The sequence below is a fragment of the Xenopus tropicalis genome, chromosome 10, assembly GCF_000004195.4.
Source record: "Xenopus tropicalis strain Nigerian chromosome 10, UCB_Xtro_10.0, whole genome shotgun sequence".
In the NCBI taxonomy this organism is placed as follows: domain Eukaryota; kingdom Metazoa; phylum Chordata; class Amphibia; order Anura; family Pipidae; genus Xenopus; species Xenopus tropicalis.
Genome location: NC_030686.2, coordinates 40,368,416 through 40,391,914, shown reverse-complemented (window position 1 = coordinate 40,391,914; position 23,499 = coordinate 40,368,416). Strand labels below are relative to the sequence as shown.

At 44.0% G+C, this 23,499-nt stretch overlaps 1 protein-coding gene across 1 annotated transcript; it reads right to left on the bottom strand.

The window, feature by feature from the left end:
• Positions 1-3,202: 3,202 nt before the first annotated feature.
• Positions 3,203-23,213, bottom strand: dhx35 (DEAH-box helicase 35). Its single transcript, NM_001079047.1, is given in 22 exon segments — positions 3,203-4,061; positions 4,364-4,475; positions 5,722-5,793; positions 8,146-8,227; positions 8,420-8,549; positions 8,984-9,061; positions 9,531-9,625; positions 9,915-10,010; positions 10,333-10,387; positions 11,684-11,808; positions 13,461-13,671; positions 14,174-14,332; positions 15,416-15,512; positions 16,746-16,858; positions 16,944-17,003; positions 17,778-17,847; positions 19,036-19,097; positions 19,320-19,424; positions 19,772-19,849; positions 20,648-20,740; positions 20,865-20,992; positions 22,922-23,213. Coding segments are annotated over 22 exon segments (2,106 nt in total). The 5' UTR covers positions 22,962-23,213; the 3' UTR covers positions 3,203-4,016.
• Between the last annotated feature and the right edge of the window lie 286 nt (positions 23,214-23,499).

Genomic DNA, 23,499 nt, shown 5'->3' with positions numbered 1-23,499 from the left:
GCAAGTTATATGGTTACAGTGCCACCTTGTGGCAGTAAACATTACTGCATGTATGGCCTGGTTTCTTTATTTGAAGGTGCAACCAGCGCCCCCTTGTGTTCTGACACAAATATACAGACACCCCACCGCCTTTACAAACATACACTTACCCCAATGTGTAATGGAAGCTGCAAAGTTTACTCCGATGAATTAACCCCATGTGAATTAGAAGTTGATTGGTCAGTCTCAGCCTGCTCACTAAACAGCTCCCAGAATCATGGGAGGTATTTAAGGAGTTAATAAAATAAGGAGATATATTAACAAATATGGGTTTATTCATTAGAGCAGAATGACAAAATGGGTAAATAGAACAATTGCAGTGCTGTGTATTTAAGCCTGTGTAAACTGTACTTGTCCTAACTAGTCTTAGACACATTTTGGCGAGATCCCAATGCTCATATCTGCATGCTGGCCCCTGTATCTGTAGTCTCCCAGGCACTCATGTATTATAAGGGATAATGTACCCCCTACTGTAAATGATAAGGATATTAGCAGTCACTGAGGGGTTCTGTGCCCATATAAAGGCACAAGGCTGCAGGCTGAGTTATACAGGGAACTGTATCACTCATGTATTATAAGGGATAATGTACCCCCTACTGTAAATGATAAGGATATTAGCAGTCACTGAGGGGTTCTGTGCCCATATAAAGGCACAAGGCTGCAGGCTGAGTTATACAGGGAACTCTGAGTATCACTCATGTATTATAAGGGATAATGTACCCCCTACTGTAAATGATAAGGATATTAGCAGTCACTGAGGGGTTCTGTGACCATATAAAGGCACAAGGCTGCAGGCTGAGTTATACAGGGAGTATTATTCAGTGGCCCAGGTTAAAGGGACTTCAAATAGTAACTACAGATAGTAAGGTGCAGGCTGCCAGTGTGGAATATAAAGCATATCTGTGTAACTGGAGGACAGCAGGGTGAATACAGTCCTCAATGAGATTTGAAAACTACAACAATGTTTTGCATATAATTCAGCCCCTGATATGCAGTACAGTATAATACATAACAGCCCCACTATATGGAGCCAGTAGGCACACCTGCCAACCCCAACTATTCCATTAGTCCCCTGAATATATACTGCAGCTGGAGGGACTAGCAGCATGGCGGGCATTACACCAACCACCCACATATCAGCTCCAGAAAATAATGGGCTTCATTATCTCCTTTGTTTCCAGGCAGTGGGGGGGCATGAATAAGGGGCCCTACTGGGGTTGGTGAGTCTGTTTAAGGGAACATCTCCCCTCCCAGTGTAGCAGCCTGCACCCCCACATCATGTAGGTAACAAATGTCTATAATCAAATATGGCTAACTGGAGTTTCTCTGTAGCTGAACTAAAAGTCTCAGTAAATCTTTGGCCCCCAGGGGGAGTCCTAGTTCAAAACCAGGCGGGGGGGGGCTTCCCTTGCCCATGACTAATATCAAAACATAGAGAAATAGAGAAGCCGCAGCCTTACCTGACCCGGTTGCTGAAAACCCAGACATGAGGCTGTCAGTATTTAGTGTGTGTGCAGCTCTGCTACTAATTGCCTAATTGCCCCCACCTGGGAGCCCTCCAATCAACTGCAGGGGGAATGGAATGAGTCACCAGGGGCAGGAAACCATAGCAACCCATCAGAGGTTTGCTTTCCAGCAGGTGGCCCATAAATGCAAGCTGATGATTGGTGCTTGTGAGTTACTGGGCCCAGGTGAAACTTTAGGACTTGTATTACATTAATAGGGGCAAATAATGGCCTAGGATTTGTAGGGGAGGCACTGAATCATTATTAGTATATGTTGCTATTGTGCCCAGTTCTTCCATGAAACCTACAAAAGGTACCAGACAGAGGGAAATACCACTACTATAGCCTGGCAGCCATATCCATAAATCTGTTCAGCTGTCCTGGAACTACAGCTCTCAGCAACCCACAGCAGCCATTTGTAGTTTAACAACTGCGGCAGTGAGAGCCCACAACTGTATTTCTTCCCAGATTGTTACAATTCACTTTGAGTCCATATGTAGTCAGGGAGCACATGGAAAGCCGCCAATCAACTACACATCCCAACTGCACACAGGGTTGGACTGGGGCGTACAAGAACCACTGAGGCTGCTACCCCAGGGGCACCCCCAACACTCCCATGTCCCTAAGGTGCCTACATAGAAATATGGCCCTGGTGCTTCCGACATCTCACCTGGAACTCACTTGGTCAGGTCCAGACCAGGCCGGCATCTCTGGATTAACTCCCAATTTGTCCATATTGGGTGACATTCCCTGACCACACCCCTAACCACTCCTCCATACATAAATACCCAAAAAGGGCTCTGCCCAAAAGAGTTGGTAGATTTCTGAATTAAATCCTAGATACAGCACACCATCGTCATCATCATCATCAATGCTGCTCATAGCACTGTGTATGACTGTAGGGCGGCCCTTAATCATGGGAAAGGGAGGAGCCATGAGCAGCCCCAGCCCTGCAACCATTGGCTGGAAATACTGACTATTGTTCCACGCACTCAAGTAGCAGCAGAATAAGGAGAGTAGTGCCATGGCTGCTATCTAATATGTTGGTGCTTTATAAATAAATATTAACAACAACAATAATAATTCCCTACATGTATCCCCAGCCAGGGACTCTGCTGCGCAGTCAGGCTGATACACCATAGACCAACCCAATACTTCCATAAACCCAATCCCCACCTCCTTTAGGCTCAGAGAGACCCAACCCCTCCCTCACCTTGTTCCATTGTGAAGTGATGAGTTCTGGAACTTGAAGTTCCTCTGCTTTATATAGTGGGCAGTTCACAGAGTTTTTGGAAATCCGAGCGACTTCAAGTCCCAGAATCTTTCACTTGACAATGGAACAAGGTGAGGGAAGGGACTTGCATTACACTGTGAGCCTAAGGGGGGTGGGACTGTTATGGTTTCTTTTCAATGTGTGGAATGTCAGTGTAAAAAAAAAATAAATAAATGTATTATATATTATATATATCCACCCATGGGTACACACGTTAGCATTAATAGATATTAAAAGCTCATGATATTGTTTTCTTCTAGTTTTCTCTTCTAGTTAACCTATCAACTTGGTAGAACTGCCCTTTCAATCAGGTGGGCAGTAAATGCGTTCTCTCCTTTACATGCATTAAGACCCAGGATCCGTAAGAACCTCTCCGACACACAGACAAGAGATACCAATGTGTTTATTATATCATTGTGATGATGTACAGTTATTTACAAGAATGGGATAGGTCTGGGCTATAATACACAGTAATGGTCTTTTAAAGGCTACAGGGCCAGAATTAGGCAAAAGGGGCCCCAGAAACATTTGCCCCAAAAGTACATTTTCTGGCTGAGGGGCCCTCGGTAGAAGCCCTTTTATCCTTGCCCTAAAGCTGGCCCTGCTAAAGGCTGACATTGTGCCCTTATGGGGTGATATAATTGTATCTGTGCTGTGCCCACGCATTCATTGGCAGAGAAGGGCAATCCTTAAGGGGTCTGCATGTCAACCTGCTGGGAATGGAATAGCTGGCACAGAGGGTAAGATACAGGACACAGAATGGGCGGGTGGTGGCACAAGCGTCAGAGGTGCATAGCCAAGATGGTGTAACCATGCCAAGCCGACAGAGTTACGGCACTAAAGTGGTGAGAGAGTGTTATACCGGTATCATTCCTGTCCACTTTCATTCATCATTTACAACTTAAAAAAATAAAAGTGCTTTCTGTTATACACACATATTTATATATATAGAAGCTTTGATGTGCCAAGGTGCGCAGGTGGGCACTGTGCCACTGACGCGCAAAGTTCAGGTACAAGGGCAATGGTGTTCGCTGGGCTCGGAAGCCACCCTGCAGAGCGCTAGAAGGTCACGGAGCATCCTTCTCACTGGAGGAAGTTTGGGAAAGGGCAGTTCCATGGGAGGAGAGCCAAAATGAGGAGATGTCAGTGGTCGTCGGTGGCCTCTCCATTGGGAGGACTGTGCAAAGGGATGGTGGGACTCACAAGTTGTCTATTTTAGCCCGTTTGGATGTTCGAGAGAGGTGCTGGTGGACAAAAACAGAAGAATGAAACAGATCTGCTTTGCTGTACAGGTCCCCATTGCAATAGTGGCACCCCTAGTAAGCAGTGATTAGTTTGGGTGCATGATGTGACTCAGTATGGCTTATGTCTGATCAGTTGCCTTGCACAAAGGTGTATACTGCAGTCATGTTCCTCTCAGTATACAGGATACCACTGTGCGTGTATAGCATACCCACGCCGCTGGTAAAAGCACTATTTTGGTATTTTGGTAATGTGTATGCGGCAGTCATGTTTTGTACAGTGTATAGGAAGCCAATAGACATACCGTCCCCTGCTGGTAGAAGTGCGGTGCCAGCTCCAAAAGCCATGCTGACTCCACGGCTGTCACATCTCGCATGTAATATTTATTGGTCTGAACCACCTCACTGAAGAGCACCCTTTGGGAGGCACAATAATACACAATATTAGACAAACATATAGAGCAGAAGTTGCATGGCACTTGGCAGTCAAGAAACAGGGTTCCTGGCATGTGGCATAAGGGCTCTGCTTAAGAATGAAAAAAAAAACCTGAAGTAATGATTGGGCTTGGCCTCTGTAGTATATTTCTAACATAGCAAAAGGGAAAGTGATTATCTTATGGGGTTTCTTACCTTTGGAAAGGGAGAAATAAAAAAAATTGACCCCAGTGTACACGATATATGTGTGGCCGTGCTGGACTTGGACTGGCAATCTGTGGATTTTGGCAAATGCCAGAGGGGCTGCTGTAAGGTGCCATAGACACTCACTATTTATTGGGCTGGGGGGGCTGTTTGGGCCTCTGGGTACTTGGAATGCCAGGACCCAGGCCCAGACTGGCAATCTGTGGATTTTGGCAAATGCCAGAGGGGCTGCTGTAAGATGCCATAGACACTCACTATTTATTGGGCTGGGGGGGCTGTTTGGGCCTCTGGGTACTTGGAATGCCAGGACCCAGGCCCAGACTGGCAATCTGTGGATTTTGGCAAATGCCAGAGGGGCTGCTGTAAGATGCCATAGACACTCACTATTTATTGGGCTGGGGGGGCTGTTTGGGCCTCTGGGTACTTGGAATGCCAGGGCCCAGGCCCAGACTGGCAATCTGTGGGTTCAGGCAAATGCCAGAGGGGCTGCTGTAAGATGCCATAGTCACTCACTATTTATTGGGCTGGGGCGGGGGGCTGTTTGGGCCTCTGGGTACTTGGAATGCCAGGGCCCAGGCCCAGACTGGCAATCTGTGGGTTCAGGCAAATGCCAGAGGGGCTGCTGTAAGATGCCACAGACACTCACTATTTATTGGGCTGGGGGGCTGTTTGGGCCTCTGGGTACTTGGAATGCCAGGACCCAGGCCCAGACTGGCAATCTGTGGGTTCAGGCAAATGCCAGAGGGGCTGCTGTAAGATGCCAGACAGTCACTATTTATTGGGCTGGGGGGGCTGTTTGGGTCTCTGGGTACTTGGAATGCCAGGACCCAGGCCCAGACTGGCAATCTGTGGGTTCAGGCAAATGCCAGAGGGGCTGCTGTAAGATGCCAGACAGTCACTATTTATTGGGCTGGGGGGGCTGTTTGGGTCTCTGGGTACTTGGAATGCCAGGACCTATTTTGACTCCCAATACAGACCTGGGCTGGCATAAGGATACAGATACACATAGGAAATGGGGTCTCACCAGTTTGGAGGCTTCTCTGCATACAGCACTGACGTGGGATGAATGTATAGTTCATGACCATCTCGCACTGTCCTTGAGTGTGAAGAGCAGAACCACCATTAAGATTAAGCCAACAAAATGAATGAAAAGGATAGAGAGGAAGGGTTGCCAGAGTCTGATTGGTCCCAGAGAAGTAGAAAGTTGTGCAGGCTGACAGGTCTCTGGGAACTAGTAGGGGAGCAGAAACTGGCTAATTGTAAGGAATATAGTGGAAAAGCAGGGACTTAAGCCGGTCACCAAACAAGAAAATCTTTGCCCGATTTGGCCACCAGAGACCTGTCAGGAGAGGGCCAACACATTGATGTAGTCCTTGTACTGCAGGAGTCTCAGACCTGTCTCATTGATACCTAGTGATTTTCAAACAATTGTCTGTAAGGCACGACCTCCCACAAGTCCCATACATGGGTTGATAAGCTGCCTATGTAGCCAAGTCAGCAGTATTACTGGCCGTGTATAACCAGCTTTACTGTCTGCTGGGAGAGCAGAGACTAAATGACCTCTGAAAAAGAATAATAATGATGGAGCAGTGATGAACCGACATCTGATAGCAAATGTTGGGGGACTCAAGCCTGACCTCTGGGAAGGTGAATGGAGAGGCAAAGGGGGGAATTCACAAAAGTGGTGATATTGAGACAAAATAAAAGTGGAGATAGATTTGCCGGATTTTCCACCTAATTCACAAACCTCTATCTCCACTTTTGTGAATTTGTCTTTTAAACAGACAGTTTTCAGATTTGGTCGTTTTTGACATTTTTTTTTTTATGAATTTGCCTTTAGCTCTTAGTAAATAAGTCGGTGCCATCAAACCCAGTCCCACAGCTACATGAGCCTTGGGATATGGATTTTACCAGCAGGATTTTGCATTTCATATGCCATTTGTCATTTCACTTTGGGGGCATTTCCTGACGGGTAATTGTAGTTTGCCCAGGGAAAATCTAAATCATGTTTTTCAGGACAATCTGAGCTTTCTAATGGTTTCTATATTTCTGTGTAATTCCACTTCTGTAACAAGATTTAATGGTCTAAATACCTTCTTCTCTAGCCCCTACTCATTACTGGGCAGCAGCAATCCGGCCCACACAACAACATGCCCAGTGAATAAAAGGTCCAACAGGACTAGGGCCCACCGGGTTTTTATCCAGTGCCCTGTTGGGCCAGTCCAACCCTGTACCCCAATATCCCAGTTTGGGCGCCAGTGTGCCTGTGCTGTTTGCTGATCACCAAGATGGCGGCTGGGAACAGGTGGGGGCCAATGCTGTCAGGCAGCTCTGTAGTTCTGGGCAGGCTATGGGGGCACAGATAAGTTTGGGCAAATGTCAGTGAAGTGATTAAAGAGGGGGTATGGCTGCTAAAACTAAAAATTTGCCTGGGAGGCTTTACTTTTCCTTTTAATAAAAATGTTTACAATATATTCACACAAAATGTTATTATTGCCTCATTGATCAAGCTAAAACTAGCACAATCATGCAAATGTGAGGTAAAAACTTTTTATATATAAGATATAAATTAAACTTTTTTTAATTAGTGTTTTACTTGTTTATAAAATGTTTGCACCTATTGTTCTAGGGCTAGACAGAAACTTGTCCCCAAACTATAGGCTGCTGATCCCCATTAATATGTTAATGACCCCCCAATGGGGCCCCTACCTAAGGTGTGAAATGGATACTCGGTGAAACAATGCAAAACAGAAGAGCTTAGAATTGATCTAACACAGTTACACTGAGCTTTACTCCATTTTGAAAATGTCGGGAAAAAATGTTGTTAAAACGTTGTATAAATGTCGTTTAAACGACAAATTCACAAAAGTGTCTGTAAACTGCCTTTCTTTCACCAAAAACAGAAAAGTGGCAGTTGAGTTGGAATTTAGGCGGATTTCTGTTTGTGAATCTGGAGAAAGTGTTTTCCACCAGTTTTTCCACCACTTTTACTCCAAAAAAGGGCTCTCTCCACTTTAGTGAATTCCCCCCAAAGTGTCTGGTAAGACAAGAGAAAAGTAGAGGAGAAAGTGTTTGCAAAGAAAGAAGGTAAAGCTGGCCAAACAAGCAGATCTTTCCATGATATTTCTACCTCGAGGTGGGCAACACCAACAGCAAACACAGGCGTTTTTATAATCAACATGTGGCTCATTTTTGGAAAGATATCAGTTTGGGCAGGCCTGACCTATATATGGGCCAATAAGCTTCTGCCTGGGTCCAAAAGAACCAAATCAGCAGCTTTTATTGGCCCATGTATGACCACTTTAAATCAAATAAATTGTAGAGGAGCTGGCAGATACAGCTTTATTAAATAGGGTTAATCCCGGAGGATAATGGGATTTTTTTTATTAGCCCGAATGTTTAAATTAAAATTCTATTTTCCTAAACCACAGACTTTTCCCACAGATACCTGTAGACTCCAGTGGAGTGGAGCTTGGCAGCATTAGCAAAGAACCCAGACACAATGCACCGCAGGATGGGGTCCGGATCCCCTAGACAAGAAAAACAAAGTATAGTGTAACTGCAGGATAGTAACGGAGAGGGCATTTCTCTGACTGAACACGTTCATGGTGGTGATATCTCAATGTCATTTTCCACCTTCTCTTTTGTCCCAAAGCGCTCTGCGCTCTTCCTCCTCCTTTCTCTCTCTCCCATCTGGCCCAATCCTCCCCCTGCCTCCTCACCTTCACTGGAGTTCTTAGGAACTTTGAACTTGCTCAGAAGCTTCTTCAACTGCTCCCTGACGGTAACTGCTCTCATGAGCCCCTTGTAGTTCAGGAAACGCTGCTGACACCAGTGAGAGCTCTTGTTAAACTATAAGGGGAAAAAGAAGACACATTTAAATCAGTACTGCCCCACACCAGCTTTAGAAAGGGCAAGTCTGCTTTACACCACAAAAAAGCACCCTGAATTTCAACAAGCTGGCTATAAATGATATTTTATCCCAGTCATAAGACTGATCATTCTGTATACAAAACAATGAATCATTAACATCATTAACTGTTGGATCATCTGGAAAAATCGAAGAGTTATAACCAACACTTCAAAACTGCCCGGTTGCAGAAATTACAGATATCCATGGCATGACAACATATGTCTAGAACAGATTGTACAAAAAAAAAAAAAAAACCTGACAGCAATTGTATGTATTGTATGTGTATGAAAACAGGGGGCTACTGCCGAGAAATGTCTTGCTCTGTGGAGATAAGGGGGTGTGAATAACAATCAAAATGACAGGTAAAACGCACTTTGATGAAAGCTTCAAACACATTCAGCATGGTAAGGTGATCGCCTTCCTCCACGGCAAATTTCCGGTGCTCTCGTATCTGGGGAGACAGTGAGAACAGTGAAGGGTTTAGTAGAAAGCACTATACACACAGAATAACTTTGTAACATATTACTTGAATGTCAGCTGTCTCAGATACAGAGGCCGCCATGTTTGATTCTATCAGTCCTATGGATAAAGCTCCAGGTATAATGCTCTCATTGACTATAACTTACTACTGCACAGTAAAAACCCTATTGGTCCTGACTAATCAGTGGGGAGTGCTCAGTCCATATGCAGATAACAGAGCAGAGGTGTGCAGCATATAAATCCCATTATGGGCTTGTTTATACCAGATCACTCTAGTCTAGTGGATATGATAGCCAATTCAGTCTTTATATATAGAAAAAAAATATCTTTCTCTGCATGACTGGGTCTGTGTTCCTTTTGTTCTCAGTATGTATCCAGAAACACTACACTAGGGTTATTTATAAGGAAATTTCAGATTTAGTCTGACCTTCTGCACTTACTGCCTGTGATTTCTGGTTCGGTGGGACGACAAAGATATTCTGAATCTGCATCATCGCCGCAATGCTTAGGATCTCAGCCGAACAACCAAAATTCCCTAAGAAGATAAGAAAAATGATATATAAACAAATGCCCTATTTGATCCCAGATTGAAATCCAGTCCAAAGTAACGCATGAAGCAAGAAATGCTAAACATAACTTGTTTCTAAATAGTGCTAATCTCCCCTGTGTTCAAACTCAAGACAAGACAGTAATGGGACACAGCTTACAAAAATCATTCCTTTCCTCTTAAGAAGCTGTCAGTGGTAAAGACCAGTGGTTCCTCCACTGAATCCGAATCCAAATTTGCAGATGCAACTTAAGAAAAGGAAGGGTTAAAGACTTACCAGACTCAAGTAGCATCTTGGCAAACATTGGGTTAAGAGGAAATTCAGCCATTCGCACTCCAAGAGGCTCGGTTAGTCGGCAATGCTTATCCAGACCTGTGATACAAATATACTGACTGACATGAAAGACAGCAACTTGAAGAACCGACACTCAGTAACTAACAAGTACACAAAAATCATATGACAGAGAGAAATAAAGGAATCAGGGTTAAAGAAGATACTTTTCAAACAATTGTTCTCAACCTGAGGAACCTGGATACAGAGTTCAGGGACATATTTTCTAAAAAATGAAAAATTATTCCTTAACCTAAGGTCAGATTTTTTCATATCCATTGCCAGGGTGCACAGCGCAGCTAGACCCAGGGCAGTAATGCTCTCTGAATGCATCTCAGCTCAGGGGAAGCTAGACCATTCTTACCTCCTAATGCATACAGCAGCTCCAAGGCCTGAACCATTGACTGTGCAGGTGGCGGCTGGAAAGATAGAGTACAAACACAAAAAATATAAGAACATCACCATATTTATTATTCAAATGATAATAGGGCACACGTCAAATCTCTGTATTGATGTTTAAACAGAACTAACAGAATCTAAAAACTAACCCAAGTTTGTATAAGTAAGTTCTGATATCAGAATACTCTGATTCACATTATTATTTAACAACTCTGCCTCCTAATGCCCTATCTTTCCATTCCCTACACTTGGGCCCAGACTGGCAATCTGTGGGTTCAGGCAAATGCCAGAGGGGCTGCTGTAAGATGCCATAGACACTCACTATTTATTGGGCTGGGGGGGCTGTTTGTGCCTCTGGGTACTGGAAATGCCAGGGCCCAGGCCCAGACTGGCAATCTGTGGGTTCAGGCAAATGCCAGAGGGGCTGCTGTAAGATGCCATAGACACTCACTATTTATTGGGCTGGGGGGGCTGTTTGGGTCTCTGTGTACTGGAAATGCCAGGGCCTATTTTGGGTCTCAGTCTGGACCTGCTTACACTTGTACCATCCAGCTGCAATCCTGCTTTTACATACAAATGGAACTTCTGTTTAGCATCTAATATACTTATAAATAACTCAGCCTGCAGCCTTGTGCCTTTATATGATCACAGAACCCCTCAGTGATTTCTAATATCCTTATCATTTACAGTAGGGTCTACATTATCCCTTATAATACATGAGTGATACTCAGAGTTCCCTGTATAACTCAGCCTGCAGCCTTGTGCCTTTATATGGGCACAGAACCCCTCAGTGACTGCTAATATCCTTATCATTTACAGTAGGGGCTACATTATCCCTTATAATACATGAGTGATACTCAGAGTTCCCTGTATAACTCAGCCTGCAGCCTTGTGCCTTTATATGGGCACAGAACCCCTCAGTGACTTCTAATATCCTTATCATTTACAGTAGGGGGTACATTATCCCTTATAATACATGAGTGATACTCAGAGTTCCCTGTATAACTCAGCCTGCAGCCTTGTGCCTTTATATGGGCACAGAACCCCTCAGTGACTGCTAATATCCTTATCATTTACAGTAGGGGGTACATTATCCCTTATAATACATGAGTGATACTCAGAGTTCCCTGTATAACTCAGCCTGCAGCCTTCTACCTCTATATGATCACAAAGCCCCTCAGTAACTTCTAATATCCTTATCATTTACATTAGGGTATATTGATATGGGTGTGTGCCAGCTTTGCCACCCCTTGTTATAGGCCTTAATGCTATTCTGTCTTTACGACTTGCAGACTTTCCAAAACCCCCTCTCTTACCGAAAGGAAGTGAAAGCGTAGCACATTGTCTATGCCAAGCGCTTTAAGCTGCAAGATGACTGGAGCGAGGTTGCTTCTCTGCATCTCTGGTACTGTGGAAGGAGGCAGCTTGAGAAAATCTTCCTCTGAGCCGAGAATAGAGAAATATACATGTTATTGGGAAAGCTGGAAAATCAGGCACGGACTGTATCAGAAAAGAAATGCCCTGCATTGTTTTAAAGAAGATTAATAATCCTGGGTGCGACCTGAAAGCACTTGTGTTAGTACTTTAACACTAACGCCATTATTTTGTATCTTTTTAAACTTCTGCCAAGTAATTGTTATGATTAAAGTCAGAAAAAGGCTTAAGGACACAATTAAATAGCAGGACATCAAGCAATATGATAATGCTTATTATAATGACTCTTCACATCCGCCGAGTTTCCCAATTCCCTGAGGGTATTTTGGGCGAGGCATGCAATTGGTTTTCATTTAAAATACTGGAGAGGGGGTGACGTGATTGGTTCTTAGCTTGAGTTTTAAAAATTCGCCCGTTGGTGCGCAGACACAGGGTAGGGACTATGTGGGGCACAGGGACACGATGGAGCACGTGAAGAATTACAAACTGAATAAACCGGTTTTTAATGTATGGATGAGGGACAAGCACCGGCCTGAGGCACAACAAGTAAGCTACAGCGCTGGGGAAGAACAAAATCAAGGGAAGATTAATAACAAAAAGACAAAACACATGCAAAAAAAGAGACACAGAGGGAATAACAAGAGATTAAAATCCATAGTTTAAAAACAAAATGGAGGGATAAGGAAGGGAGAACTATAAGCTACACAGTAGCCATAAAGCGTCCATAAAGTATGGCCTAATGTTAATGGACTTTATGGACGTGAAAGGGAAACTCAGGTAAAAGGAACAGGTGGAAACAAAGTCAGGCAGAGTGGACATGAGAGTTAAGCTGGCCATACACTATAAGATCCGCTCGTTCGGTGAGGTGGCCAAATGATCAAATTACAATGACAGGAGTAGAAGCTGCTGTCAATGAGCCTACGTAGTCCTCCGACAGGGAAATAAAACCTGCCCGACTGACAGGTAGGGCCCTATATGCGTGGGAAATATCCTTTCCCATGGGTGATAAAGTGTCCAACCATACATGGCCATTCACATTACATGGAATCGCCGCATGTAAAACACATTATAGTAGAACCCCAATCTTACTTTTATCAGGGGATGGAATTAAAAAGGCGTAAATTCCAGGTGAACATAGAATCCGGGAAATAAAGAAAAAAAAACAAACAGTTTGGCAGTATGGAACTGCGGAAAAACGGAGGAAAATCCAGGAAAACATAAAATCCAGGTATGGAAAATTGGGGTTTAACTGTAGATGTGGCGATCCTGGGTAATGGGCTGAAAATGTGAAAGCAGCCATTTTTAAGCAATATCCTGGTTTTGCCTTATGTGAAACACATTACATGTGGCGACCCTGGGTTTTTGCTTAAAATGGCTCCTTTCGCATTCCAAGTAATGTGAAAAGGCAGGTATTGCCAGCTGATAGATGGAGGTACACCACAAGCCCCACAGAGGCAGAAAGAAGTAGTCAGCAAGAACAAGAGAGACATGCGTGAGAGCAATAAACTGGTAAAAATGAACAAAGAGTGCAAGAGGAGAGAGAAAACTAGAAGTAGACAGTCAACAGCTAAAAGCTCTGGGGAAGAATGTGAATATGAATCTATAGCTAGAGATCAAAAGCAGCATGCAAATAAGAATGTGTAAAGAATATTGTAATACCTGTGTACAGTCGGTAGCACTGCCCAGAGCGGTTCCTGCCACTGCGTCCTGCTCTCTGATTGGCTGAAGCCTGTGATACGGGAACCACCACCAGGGACTCCACGGCACGCTTGGGGTCATATGCCCGCAACTTGACAAAACCACAGTCTATCACAAAGGAGATCCCGTTTATAGTAATGGAAGCCTCTGCAATGTTCGTCGCAACCACCACCTGGGAGAGACAAAGAATGACTTATGGGGGGGGTGAACAATAAAAGCGGGCTGTGTCAGTGGGAATAATGGACAGGAAGGAATGTTTAGGGGTGCTGTAGTAGGCTGCACAGGCCTTAAACTGACTAAAATTAAGACCCTCCCCCAACACTGTAAAAATGTATCATACCAATATTCAGGGTCGGACTGGGGTGTCCGGGGCCCACTGAGGCTGTCACCATTGAGACATCAACCCCACTCCCACCCACATAGCATACCACGCTTCCTCCTTGCAGCCACGATAGATACGCCGGCAGTTAGCAGTGGGAGCAGGCCTGGGTCAGCAGGGGTTGTGGGGCCCACCGGGTTTTTTCCCATTGTCCCACCGGCCCAGTGCAACCCTGCTGATTTCTCACCTACATTTATATAGCATGATCAGGGCCAACTACGCACACATACACAATACCCGAAGCAGCAGCAACCATGCATACAACATGGGCTTAGCTTTCATCTACGAGCCTTACCTTCCTGGCACTGTGGGAGACCCTCTCGAACACCTTCATTTGCTCAGAGGTTGGGAGTCCTGCATACATGGGCAGGACCCGCAGATGCTTCTTCATGCCAGAGCGAGAGAGGATGCGGGCCTGTTCTACAAGCATGGACACCACACTCTCCACTTCCTCCTACAAGGCAAGAGAGAATTAGAGATCATAGATCATACATAGACAGTAAGGTCTGTCTGAATGTCTATATACAATATATTCTTATATAAATAAATCGATGGGCAGTCTTGTCTTACTTGGGACAATAGCCCCCATTTTGCTTGATAAATGCAACTGCTATCCAGTAGGTGGCACTCCTGCTTTACAGCACAGTTCTCACTATTGGCACAAGTGAATAATAAAGAATCATAACAGAAGCAGCTCGCCAGTCCCCTTCCTTTCCTCACTGAGTTTGATTCATACAAAACCAGTTAGAACAGCCAACCAGGGATGATGGATTCCAGTTCAGAGATCTGCTGTGAACAAACAACTAAAGGCATGGATTTCTAGCATTTTAGTTCACCCCTTTTTATTACAATGTGGATAGTGATTCTGAGACAGTTTGCAATTCGGCTTTTTTATGGTTTTTCAGTTATTTAGGTTTTTGCTCAGCAGCTCTTCAGTTAGGTATTTCGGCAACTATCTGGTTGCTAGGGTCTTACTTTCCATAGCAACCAGTGGTTTGAATAAGAGACTGCAATAAGTATAGTAGAGGGACTGAATATGTAGATATTCAACCTTACAAAGCAATAGGTTTTGGCTGCTGGGGCAAGTGAATCACCGGTGGGAAAAAATGTGCCATAAGCGATGGGAGACCCTGACCTTTTTTGTTTTGCCAAAAAACTTATGGATTTTTCCATACCGGGCAACTCTTTTTTTTGTGGCCATTGGAGCCTATGGGCAATTTTTTTTCAAGGCAAAAAATATTTGACTAGCCATAAGCCTATTTGTTTCCTCTTTCATCTACTATTAGTCGCATGGATCATTTTCAGCTCCCTCAGTGATCAGGTACTTATATAAGAAATGTGAAAAAGAAAATTCCACTTTGATGAAAGATTATTCAGTCGAATGAATCTGCTCTCACAACCTCAGGGCAGCATTATATCTGCCTCAAGAATCCCATGATTCAACTCAAGTTACAGTTATAACATTTTTGTGCGTGACTAGCATAGCAAAGAATTTTTATGAAGGATGGGGGGGGGGGTCCTGTGCTGATTTTCTTACTTGACCAGTTAGAAAGGCCAGAATGTCCCCTTCCAGGTCACTCTGGTGAATCTTCATCACCGTCTGCACTGTGGACTTCAAGTAATCTGGGACAGGGCTGTGGGTGAGAAGGAGAAAAAGTCAGATACAAAACCAAAGGCAGTCAGTGGCAGACTGTGATCACTGGACTTACCAAGAACCCTTACAGATATGCACCACAAATCACCTTCCTTCCTTTCTTAATATTCTTCTTTCTACTCAGCTGATAATACCGTTTGGCCTTACTCTCCCTTTACACTGTCTTTTCCCATTATTCCATTCCTTTTGACTAAATCCCTTTTTTTCCTCTCTTTCTTAAACTTTCCTATTCTCACTCAGCTTCTTCTCCCTCTCCAGCCTATACAGCCCCCTCAGGAGCCAGCAGCTATTGAAGAGTAAACGTGGCCCACATAGCCATAAAAGCTGCTAACTGTGCCCCTGCAAAGTGGTAAGCTTATTGGCCGGCCCGTGTATGGCCCCTCACTCAATCGGCTTGCCCCACCAATATGTGTACAAAATTTATTCAGTCAGGCAGGTTAGAAAAAGCAATTGGGCATGGACAAAATATTGATGTGGACCTTTGCTAACAGCAAAGCAAGCCTAAACTGGCAGTCTGTGGGTTCTGGCTAATGCCAGAGGGGCTGCTGTAAGATGCCATAGACAGTCACTATTTATTGGGCTGGGGGGGCTGTTTGGGCCTCTGGGTACTTGGAATGCCAGGACCCAGGCCCAGACTGGCAATCTGTGGGTTCAGGCTAATGCCAGAGGGGCTGCTGTAAGATGCCATAGACAGTCACTATTTATTGGGCGGGGGGGGGGCTGTTTGTGCCTCTATGTACTTGAAATGCCAGGGCCTATTTTGAATCCAAGCCCAGTCCTGCTCCCTAGGCCCCTATTCTCGTCCGCTATTCAGTCTGGGATCCAAATGATTGAATTATTCCAGCTCGGCCTGGTGTACTTTCTGTGGCTAAATCAGGTAAAGATCCATTCGTTTGGCAACCTTGCCAACTAAATATCTTTAATACTTTATATTCATGGGCATTTCAATATGTCACGCTGGGACCTACAGTTCAAATTTGGCTTTTATTGCAGCCATGTTCATGAGCATACCATGTTATCATTGGAAATGAGGGTGGCTTGAACTGTAAAAGTCTGATAACCTCTGTGCTAGAGGTCTGGTGGTCTAGTCTAACAGTGCATATAGAATACAGAAGATAAGGGAATTTGAAAGTTTTTTATTTTATTAATGTCACCCTACATAGATCTCTCCCTTCAGGTACACTGACAAGGCAAAAAAAAAAAAAAGACTCACCTCTGTGTATAGAAAATGTCCACAGGAAACGTCCTCCCCTCAACTGTAAGGATGGCACACGTGTCCCTGCTGGGGTCGTTGGTGTCATTCTGGTTAAAGAATGCCTTGAATTTCTGTATGGTGGAAAGGGAACGGCAGGCATTATATGTAAATGTGTAAATTTGCACAATTCCACACATTTATTTTGAAGACAGTTACCTCGGCATCAAGTGTTGCAGATGCCACCACAAGGCGAAGGTCCCCTCTTTTCTTCTGAACCTGTAGAAGCAATAAGCAACCGGGATGTTAAGAGGGTTTCTAAGAGAGACAATGGTCCATTGCTGCAATTTGGATTTTCTTTAAAGGGGTGGTTCACCTTCAGGTTAACTATTATTCTTGTATAGAATGGCCTTTTCTTAATTTTTCAATTGGTCTTCATTTTTTGTTATAATTTTTAAATTATTAGTCTTTTTCTTCTGACTCTTTCCAGCTTTCAAATAGGGGTCACTGACCCCGGCAGGAATACAGCCTCACTACAATATATAAATTACATGTTATGTGTAATTTATATTTATAAGGATTCTAGGAAGCCGTAATTCACACTTGGGAAATAGCACTCAAAGAAACTCCCCAATGACTAAAGTGAAAAATACCCTTGATTTGAAAAATGGCCAAAATTAGTGAGATTTATGGGTGGTGAGTAGCTGTTGAGTAAATACTTTGAATATTATGCTACGTGCGGTTACATTTTCACATATTTCATCTACTCTCCTTTTGAAAGACAGCTTTGCTTTCCTTCTTACTGTGCATTTAGTGAATTTATATTACACGCCTGAGCCAAGAAACTGCACACTCCTCAAAAGCCATTCAGAATACCAAAGATATGAATCTAAAGCACTACAGTGTACTTGACTGTACATGTGCGGGCGCTGGACTAAAAGCCCCTAAGCATTAGATTTACTACAGAATGGAGCAAAGAATCAAAGAATCACCTGCTGCATATCTCATAAGTGCTTAGCTGTGATTAATAAATGGCTTAGGGAAACATCTCACCTTCTTCAGTAGGCCAATGGCAATGTCTGTGTAGAGAGTGCGCTCATGGGCTTCATCTAACATCAGCACGCTGTGGGATTACAGGAGCGACAGTCAGGCTAGCATACAAAGTAGGTATAATGTGACATTCCTGGAGGTGTCCAAACTAGTGGGGCTGCATGGCACTCTCTATAGCAGGGAAAAGGCATTTTGAAGCGGTTAGTCGCCTGCGATAGCAGAAATCTATTGCGGAAGACTGAACCGCTCCGTTGAACCGATCACTAAAATAATGATGAATTTCCTTGAATATGTGAATGCAAACTCTATAGAATGTAATAAAGGTCTGTATTTTGCTATTCCTAGGTATCGCTTGTCCTGACTACATATAACATTTAAATCAAAATTCCATTGCCCACTTCTGTAATTTTCCTCATTCATAGGTCTGTTTATCACAGAACATGTAAAGGCATAGTAGGAACCATGCAAAGGGTGGACACTGCTTTCAGTGGTACTTAAAATGTACTGGGGAAAATCATATTCATTGTGCTATATTTTGTAAATTTTGGGATAAATAACGTATATACTCGAGCATAAGCCGATACACCTAATTTTACCCAAGATAAAAAAACGTATTGACTCGAGTATAAGCCTAGGGTGGGAAATGCAGCATCTACTGCTAAGTTTCAATAATCAAAATAAATACCACTAAAATTACATTAATTGGAGGCATCAGTGGGGTATTTGTTTTTAAATATTTATTTCAAAGAGAAACAGTTGACTAGCTCTGTAAGTGGAGAAGAGGGTCAACCAAAACAATATGCTATCAACAATGATACCTTAAGAGTAATAGCCCTTTAGCTCAATCAGGAACGAGAGAGAGAGAGAGAGAAGAGAGGGAGAGAAGAGAGAGAAGAGAGAGGAGAGAGAGGAGAGAGAGGAGAGAGAGGAGAGAAGAGAGAGGAGAGAAGAATGAAAAACACTGGCTGAGTACGTTCACAAGGAAAACATTAAAGCTTAGGACACAAAATGGAAGACTGACTTTGAACCCTATATAAAAAACATGCCTAATATGTGATCAAATTTGGTGGTGGTGCCAGGAATAGGGTCAATGTTGCAAACCATCATATTTAAATAACAAGCAATAGGTCTGTGAACAAAGATCACCCAATAAGACCATATCTGATGGATCTTGCAACTGTTTGGACTTGCTAGCATGGATCAGGTAGCAGCAACGAGGTATATGTCATGTGGCATAAAAGCTCATTGGGATTCTTCCTACCTGTATCGAGTAAGCAGAGGATCCGACATCATTTCTCTAACAAGCATCCCATCTGTCAAAAACTAGGCACAGAAGCACAGAAGAATGTCAGGGTGCAAATGGCAAAGTACAAATAGAAAAGCTTAATTTTTTTGTTGAAAGATAAGGTTAAGGCCAACCATCACATTATGTAGTAAACAGATATGTCAGACATAACACAAAGCTCTAAAGTACACTGTTAGGTAGCAATTGTTCTGTTATAGTTCTTGCTCCATGTGGTAAGGGTATGAGACTATTGATCATACCTTGATACGTGTGGCTTGTGGATCAGTACAGTCGTCAAAGCGTATGCAATAGCCAACCTCATGCCCCAGCACAGCTCCACGCTCTTCCGCCACACGTCCGGCTACCTGGGGAAAATACAAAGTATTATGGCGCCCCATGAGAGGAACAGAGGATTAGAGTGGGATCACAGCTATCATTTATTGCTCAGTAAAACTGGTGTCCTATGTCTAAAAGATGCTTAGTTTATTGGTTTAAGGTTATTGGCCAGTAATACAGACAGATGTATGGATTAGATTTTTTTTTTTAATGTTAAATGATATTACACTTTACCTTAGCAGAAAAAACAGAAAGGCTGATCCACATTTATAAAACCCAATTAAAGGGTTGAACTCCCCCTTTAAACAGAGGTGGTATAGCAATTTTAGGTACAAAATGTTGGTTAAATCCTCAAGCACTAGCCTACTGATCTTACCGAAACTGCTGCTACCCTACGTGGCTGGGTAACCCCCACTACTCGTCCTTCTGCTGTCCATCCGGCCTCTGTCAGGTACTGTGGGAGAAAAACATAACCATGCATTTCAGAGGCATCAGTTATGGCATCTTCACACTCATCTCTACAGCCTGGCACTAGGAGCCAGGTCTGGACTGGGATTCAAAATAGGCCCTGGCAGCTCAAGTACCCAGAGGCCCATAGAGTCCCCCCCAACCCCAGCCCAATAAATAGTGACTGTCTATGGCATCTTACAGCAGCCCCTCTGGCATTTGCCTGAACCGACAGATTGCCAGTCCGGGCCTGGGTCCTGGCATTCCAAGTACCCAGAGGCCCAAACAGCCCCCCCCAGCCCAATAAATAGTGACTGTCTATGGCATCTTACAGCAGCCCCTCTGGCATCTGCCAGAATCCTCAGATTGCCAGTTGGGGTCTTCTAGGAGCAATCACCAAAACATCCTGTAGGGCAGTGCTCCCCAACCCCTTGGGTGTTGCTCTCAGTGCTCCCAAACCAGGTAGTTATTTTTGAATTCCTGACTTGGGGGCAAGTTTTGGTTGAATAAAAACAAGATTTCCTACCAAATAAAGCCCCTGTAAGCTGATAGTGTGCATAGAGGCTGCCTAATAGCCAATCACATCCCTTATTTGGCTCCTCCATGAACTTTTATGGTGCTTGTGTTGCTCTCCAAGTCTTTTTACATTTGACTGTGGCTCACAAGTAAGAAAGGTTGGGGACCCCTGCTGTAGGGTAAGGAGACTTGCCGAGGCCCCCCTGCATTTATTGTGCAACAGATGGCTGAAGGGCCACCAGACACTGGAACCAGACATTCTCACCAGAATATAAAACATGGAACTGACCTGCGGTATCTGGGTGCTTTTCCCACACCCTGTCTCTCCAATAATCACCACAGTCTGGTAATTCTCCACTAGGTACAGGATGTGATTTCTCAGCTACGGCAAATAAAGACAAAATAACAACAACTGAAGATTAAAAAAAAAAAATCAATCTTTCAAAGTACAGAAATATTTGTGTATAGCATGTTGTCACTTCAAGATACAAAGCAGAGCTAACTACCTTAAACACAGGCAGCTTCTGTCTCTGATGCTCTATGGAGAGAGAGGCATGTGGGTTGTAGATGACAGAGGAGACCTCAAAATTACTCTGCCTCTCTTCAGCAATGGTGGCGCCTGGGCCTTCAGTGCCTACAATAAAAAAATGCAGCTCATTAGGGCACAGTCACAATTACGATTTCAGATTCACATCCCAAGAGAAAATACGTCTGTATTTTTTGATATTGTGTTATAGTTTTTAATATTTGTAAGTATGTTAATGAATCTATGTAGGATCATAGTACAAACATACCTCCAAATTTAAGACATGCACCTGATCGGGCCTGGCCCTGCCCCTGATCCAATACAAACCCCACCCACTTTAAGGTAGCCTGCCCTGGGCGGTCCAATGAAAATTAAGGAATAAATGTTGATCTGAGTTATCCTTTGACTTGAGCATAAGCCATCATTTAAAGGAACACAACCATTGACGTAACAAGTATTTCTCTCTGTAAATAATATATATAGTTTGGCAAATGAGAGTAGCAATAGAAAAGTTTAAAGAGATTGGAACTGATTATGGGGCATCTTGGCTCTGCCCACAATCAAGGATTTCAGGTGACATTTCTAAAACATTACAATAGAGTGGATAAACAAGCAAAAAATAAGCAGCGGAGCACCACTGAGATAAAAATCAGTCTTTTATTCCATATTTAGTAAAAAGCGCTAGGTCCTCAGGGGATGTACTTGTGCTTTTTACTAAATATGGAATAAAAGACTGATTTTTATCTCAGTGGTGCTCCGCTGCTTATTTTTTGCTTGTTTACTAAGTCCGTGATCCGGTTGGGAGAGGGTCTGCGTGCAGCACACTGATTGAGTGGTAAGTGCTCCCGTCTACTATTTTTGTTTCTTTACAATAGAGTGGGTAAGTAAGGATTTGGGGTACAAATTACAGACAGAAGGAATGTATTACTGGCAAATGTTGCCATTGATTCAGTTACTACAGGGTTTGCAATGTGACTCCTGACAGAAACACAAGGATCACACACTCAGCCAGACACCAAACCTTACAAGGTTGTACAGCACTATCAGGCTCAAGGCCCAGGGGGAATGAATGAAAAAACAGGATGAACTAGCACAAAAGCCGGGAAGATCCTAACAGAGCAGGCCATGACCAGAGGTGCCCTTAGGGGCAGTGTCGGACTGGCCCACCAGGATACCAGGAAAACTCCTGGTTGGCCCAGGGGTCAGTGGGCCCTCCTGCTCCTAGCCATTTGGCCTGCTTCATGGTCTTCCCCTATTTACAATGGGAACAAAGAGGAGAAATAGATGGAAGGATAGATGCTAGCATGTTAATAAAAGAGACTAGGAGATTAGAAAAGTGGTGAGGAAAGGACTAAAAATAGGTTGAAGAGTGGGGCCCATGGTCTAAGGTTTCCTGGTGGGCCCCTGGGGTCCCAGTCTGACACTGCTTAGTGGTTTCCAATAGGCAAATGCCCCCATCCCTGCAGAGCAGCAACCTACAGAGTGTGTGTATAGGGGAGCACCATGGTGACAGTAAGGCAAGGTGGTGATGTTGTTATTACAGTAAACCCATGTGCAGCAAAACCAGAGGATACTGGGAGCTGTTTTTTTCAAAAGTGGCTGCAGACTGGTGAGTTATTGCTCAAGACAAATAACTCTTAATTTAAAAAACCTAATTAAATAGCATCATGAGAAATAGCCCCCTGAGCAATTCCAATAAGAATATAATGAAGTACAAAGCTCTAGCAGAGACTAGGGACTTGGGCACACACTCACTGATATGGCTGTCAGCCTACAGACTACCCAGGTACTGTAACCCCAAGTATGTGTCCCCTCAAACAGGATCCCTGTACCCCCATTCATGGGTACCAGTGCCAGTCAGAGAATGGTGCCCCACACTTACTACAGATTGGGGCTACAGAGCCTACCAAGTCACCGGTGTCTGTCTCCCCCTACAGGCCAGGCATAAGGCTTAGACACAATAAAAGTGCTAAGAACAAATTGCCGCACCCACCCCCCAATACCCCACACAAGCTAGTAGCTCTATAGCCTCCTTACCCGGCTTCCAGAACCGTACCGGCCCCACGGGCGCCGCCATCTTTGTTGATGGCTCAGGAAGCGCAGAATGGTGCAGGACGCATGCGCAGAAGCGAAACGTGTGATTGGTTGGTAGTCGCTACTGTAAGTGGTAGGCGGTAACTTAGCGACAGCTTCCAAGGCAGCTTGCTTCTACTTCAGCTGTAGCGTTTTCTCGATTCAACATGAAAAAATGCACACATTCTGTCCCTCCAGTCAGCTGTCCCGCTATCGTTCCTCCTGCCTATGCCATTTGTCTTTTCTTCCTGATTCCTGTACAATCACTAATTACACAGCTTTTCCAAGAAAAATATCCGTCCTCGCTGTGAAATGCCCTCATTTTACCCTGAACTTGCCTAAACATGATAGGAAAAAAGACACAACCTATGGAGCCCGCTATTGGCTGCCATTGATTGGCCCGCCCCTTTTTAACGATGATTGGCTATTAGAGATACGGTTTTGTGGGCGGAATGATTGAAGGAACTTTTTTTTTTCAAGCTCAATCTCAGTTCCATAAACACTCATTCACATTTAATCTGTATTGTGACTGAGCAGTGTAT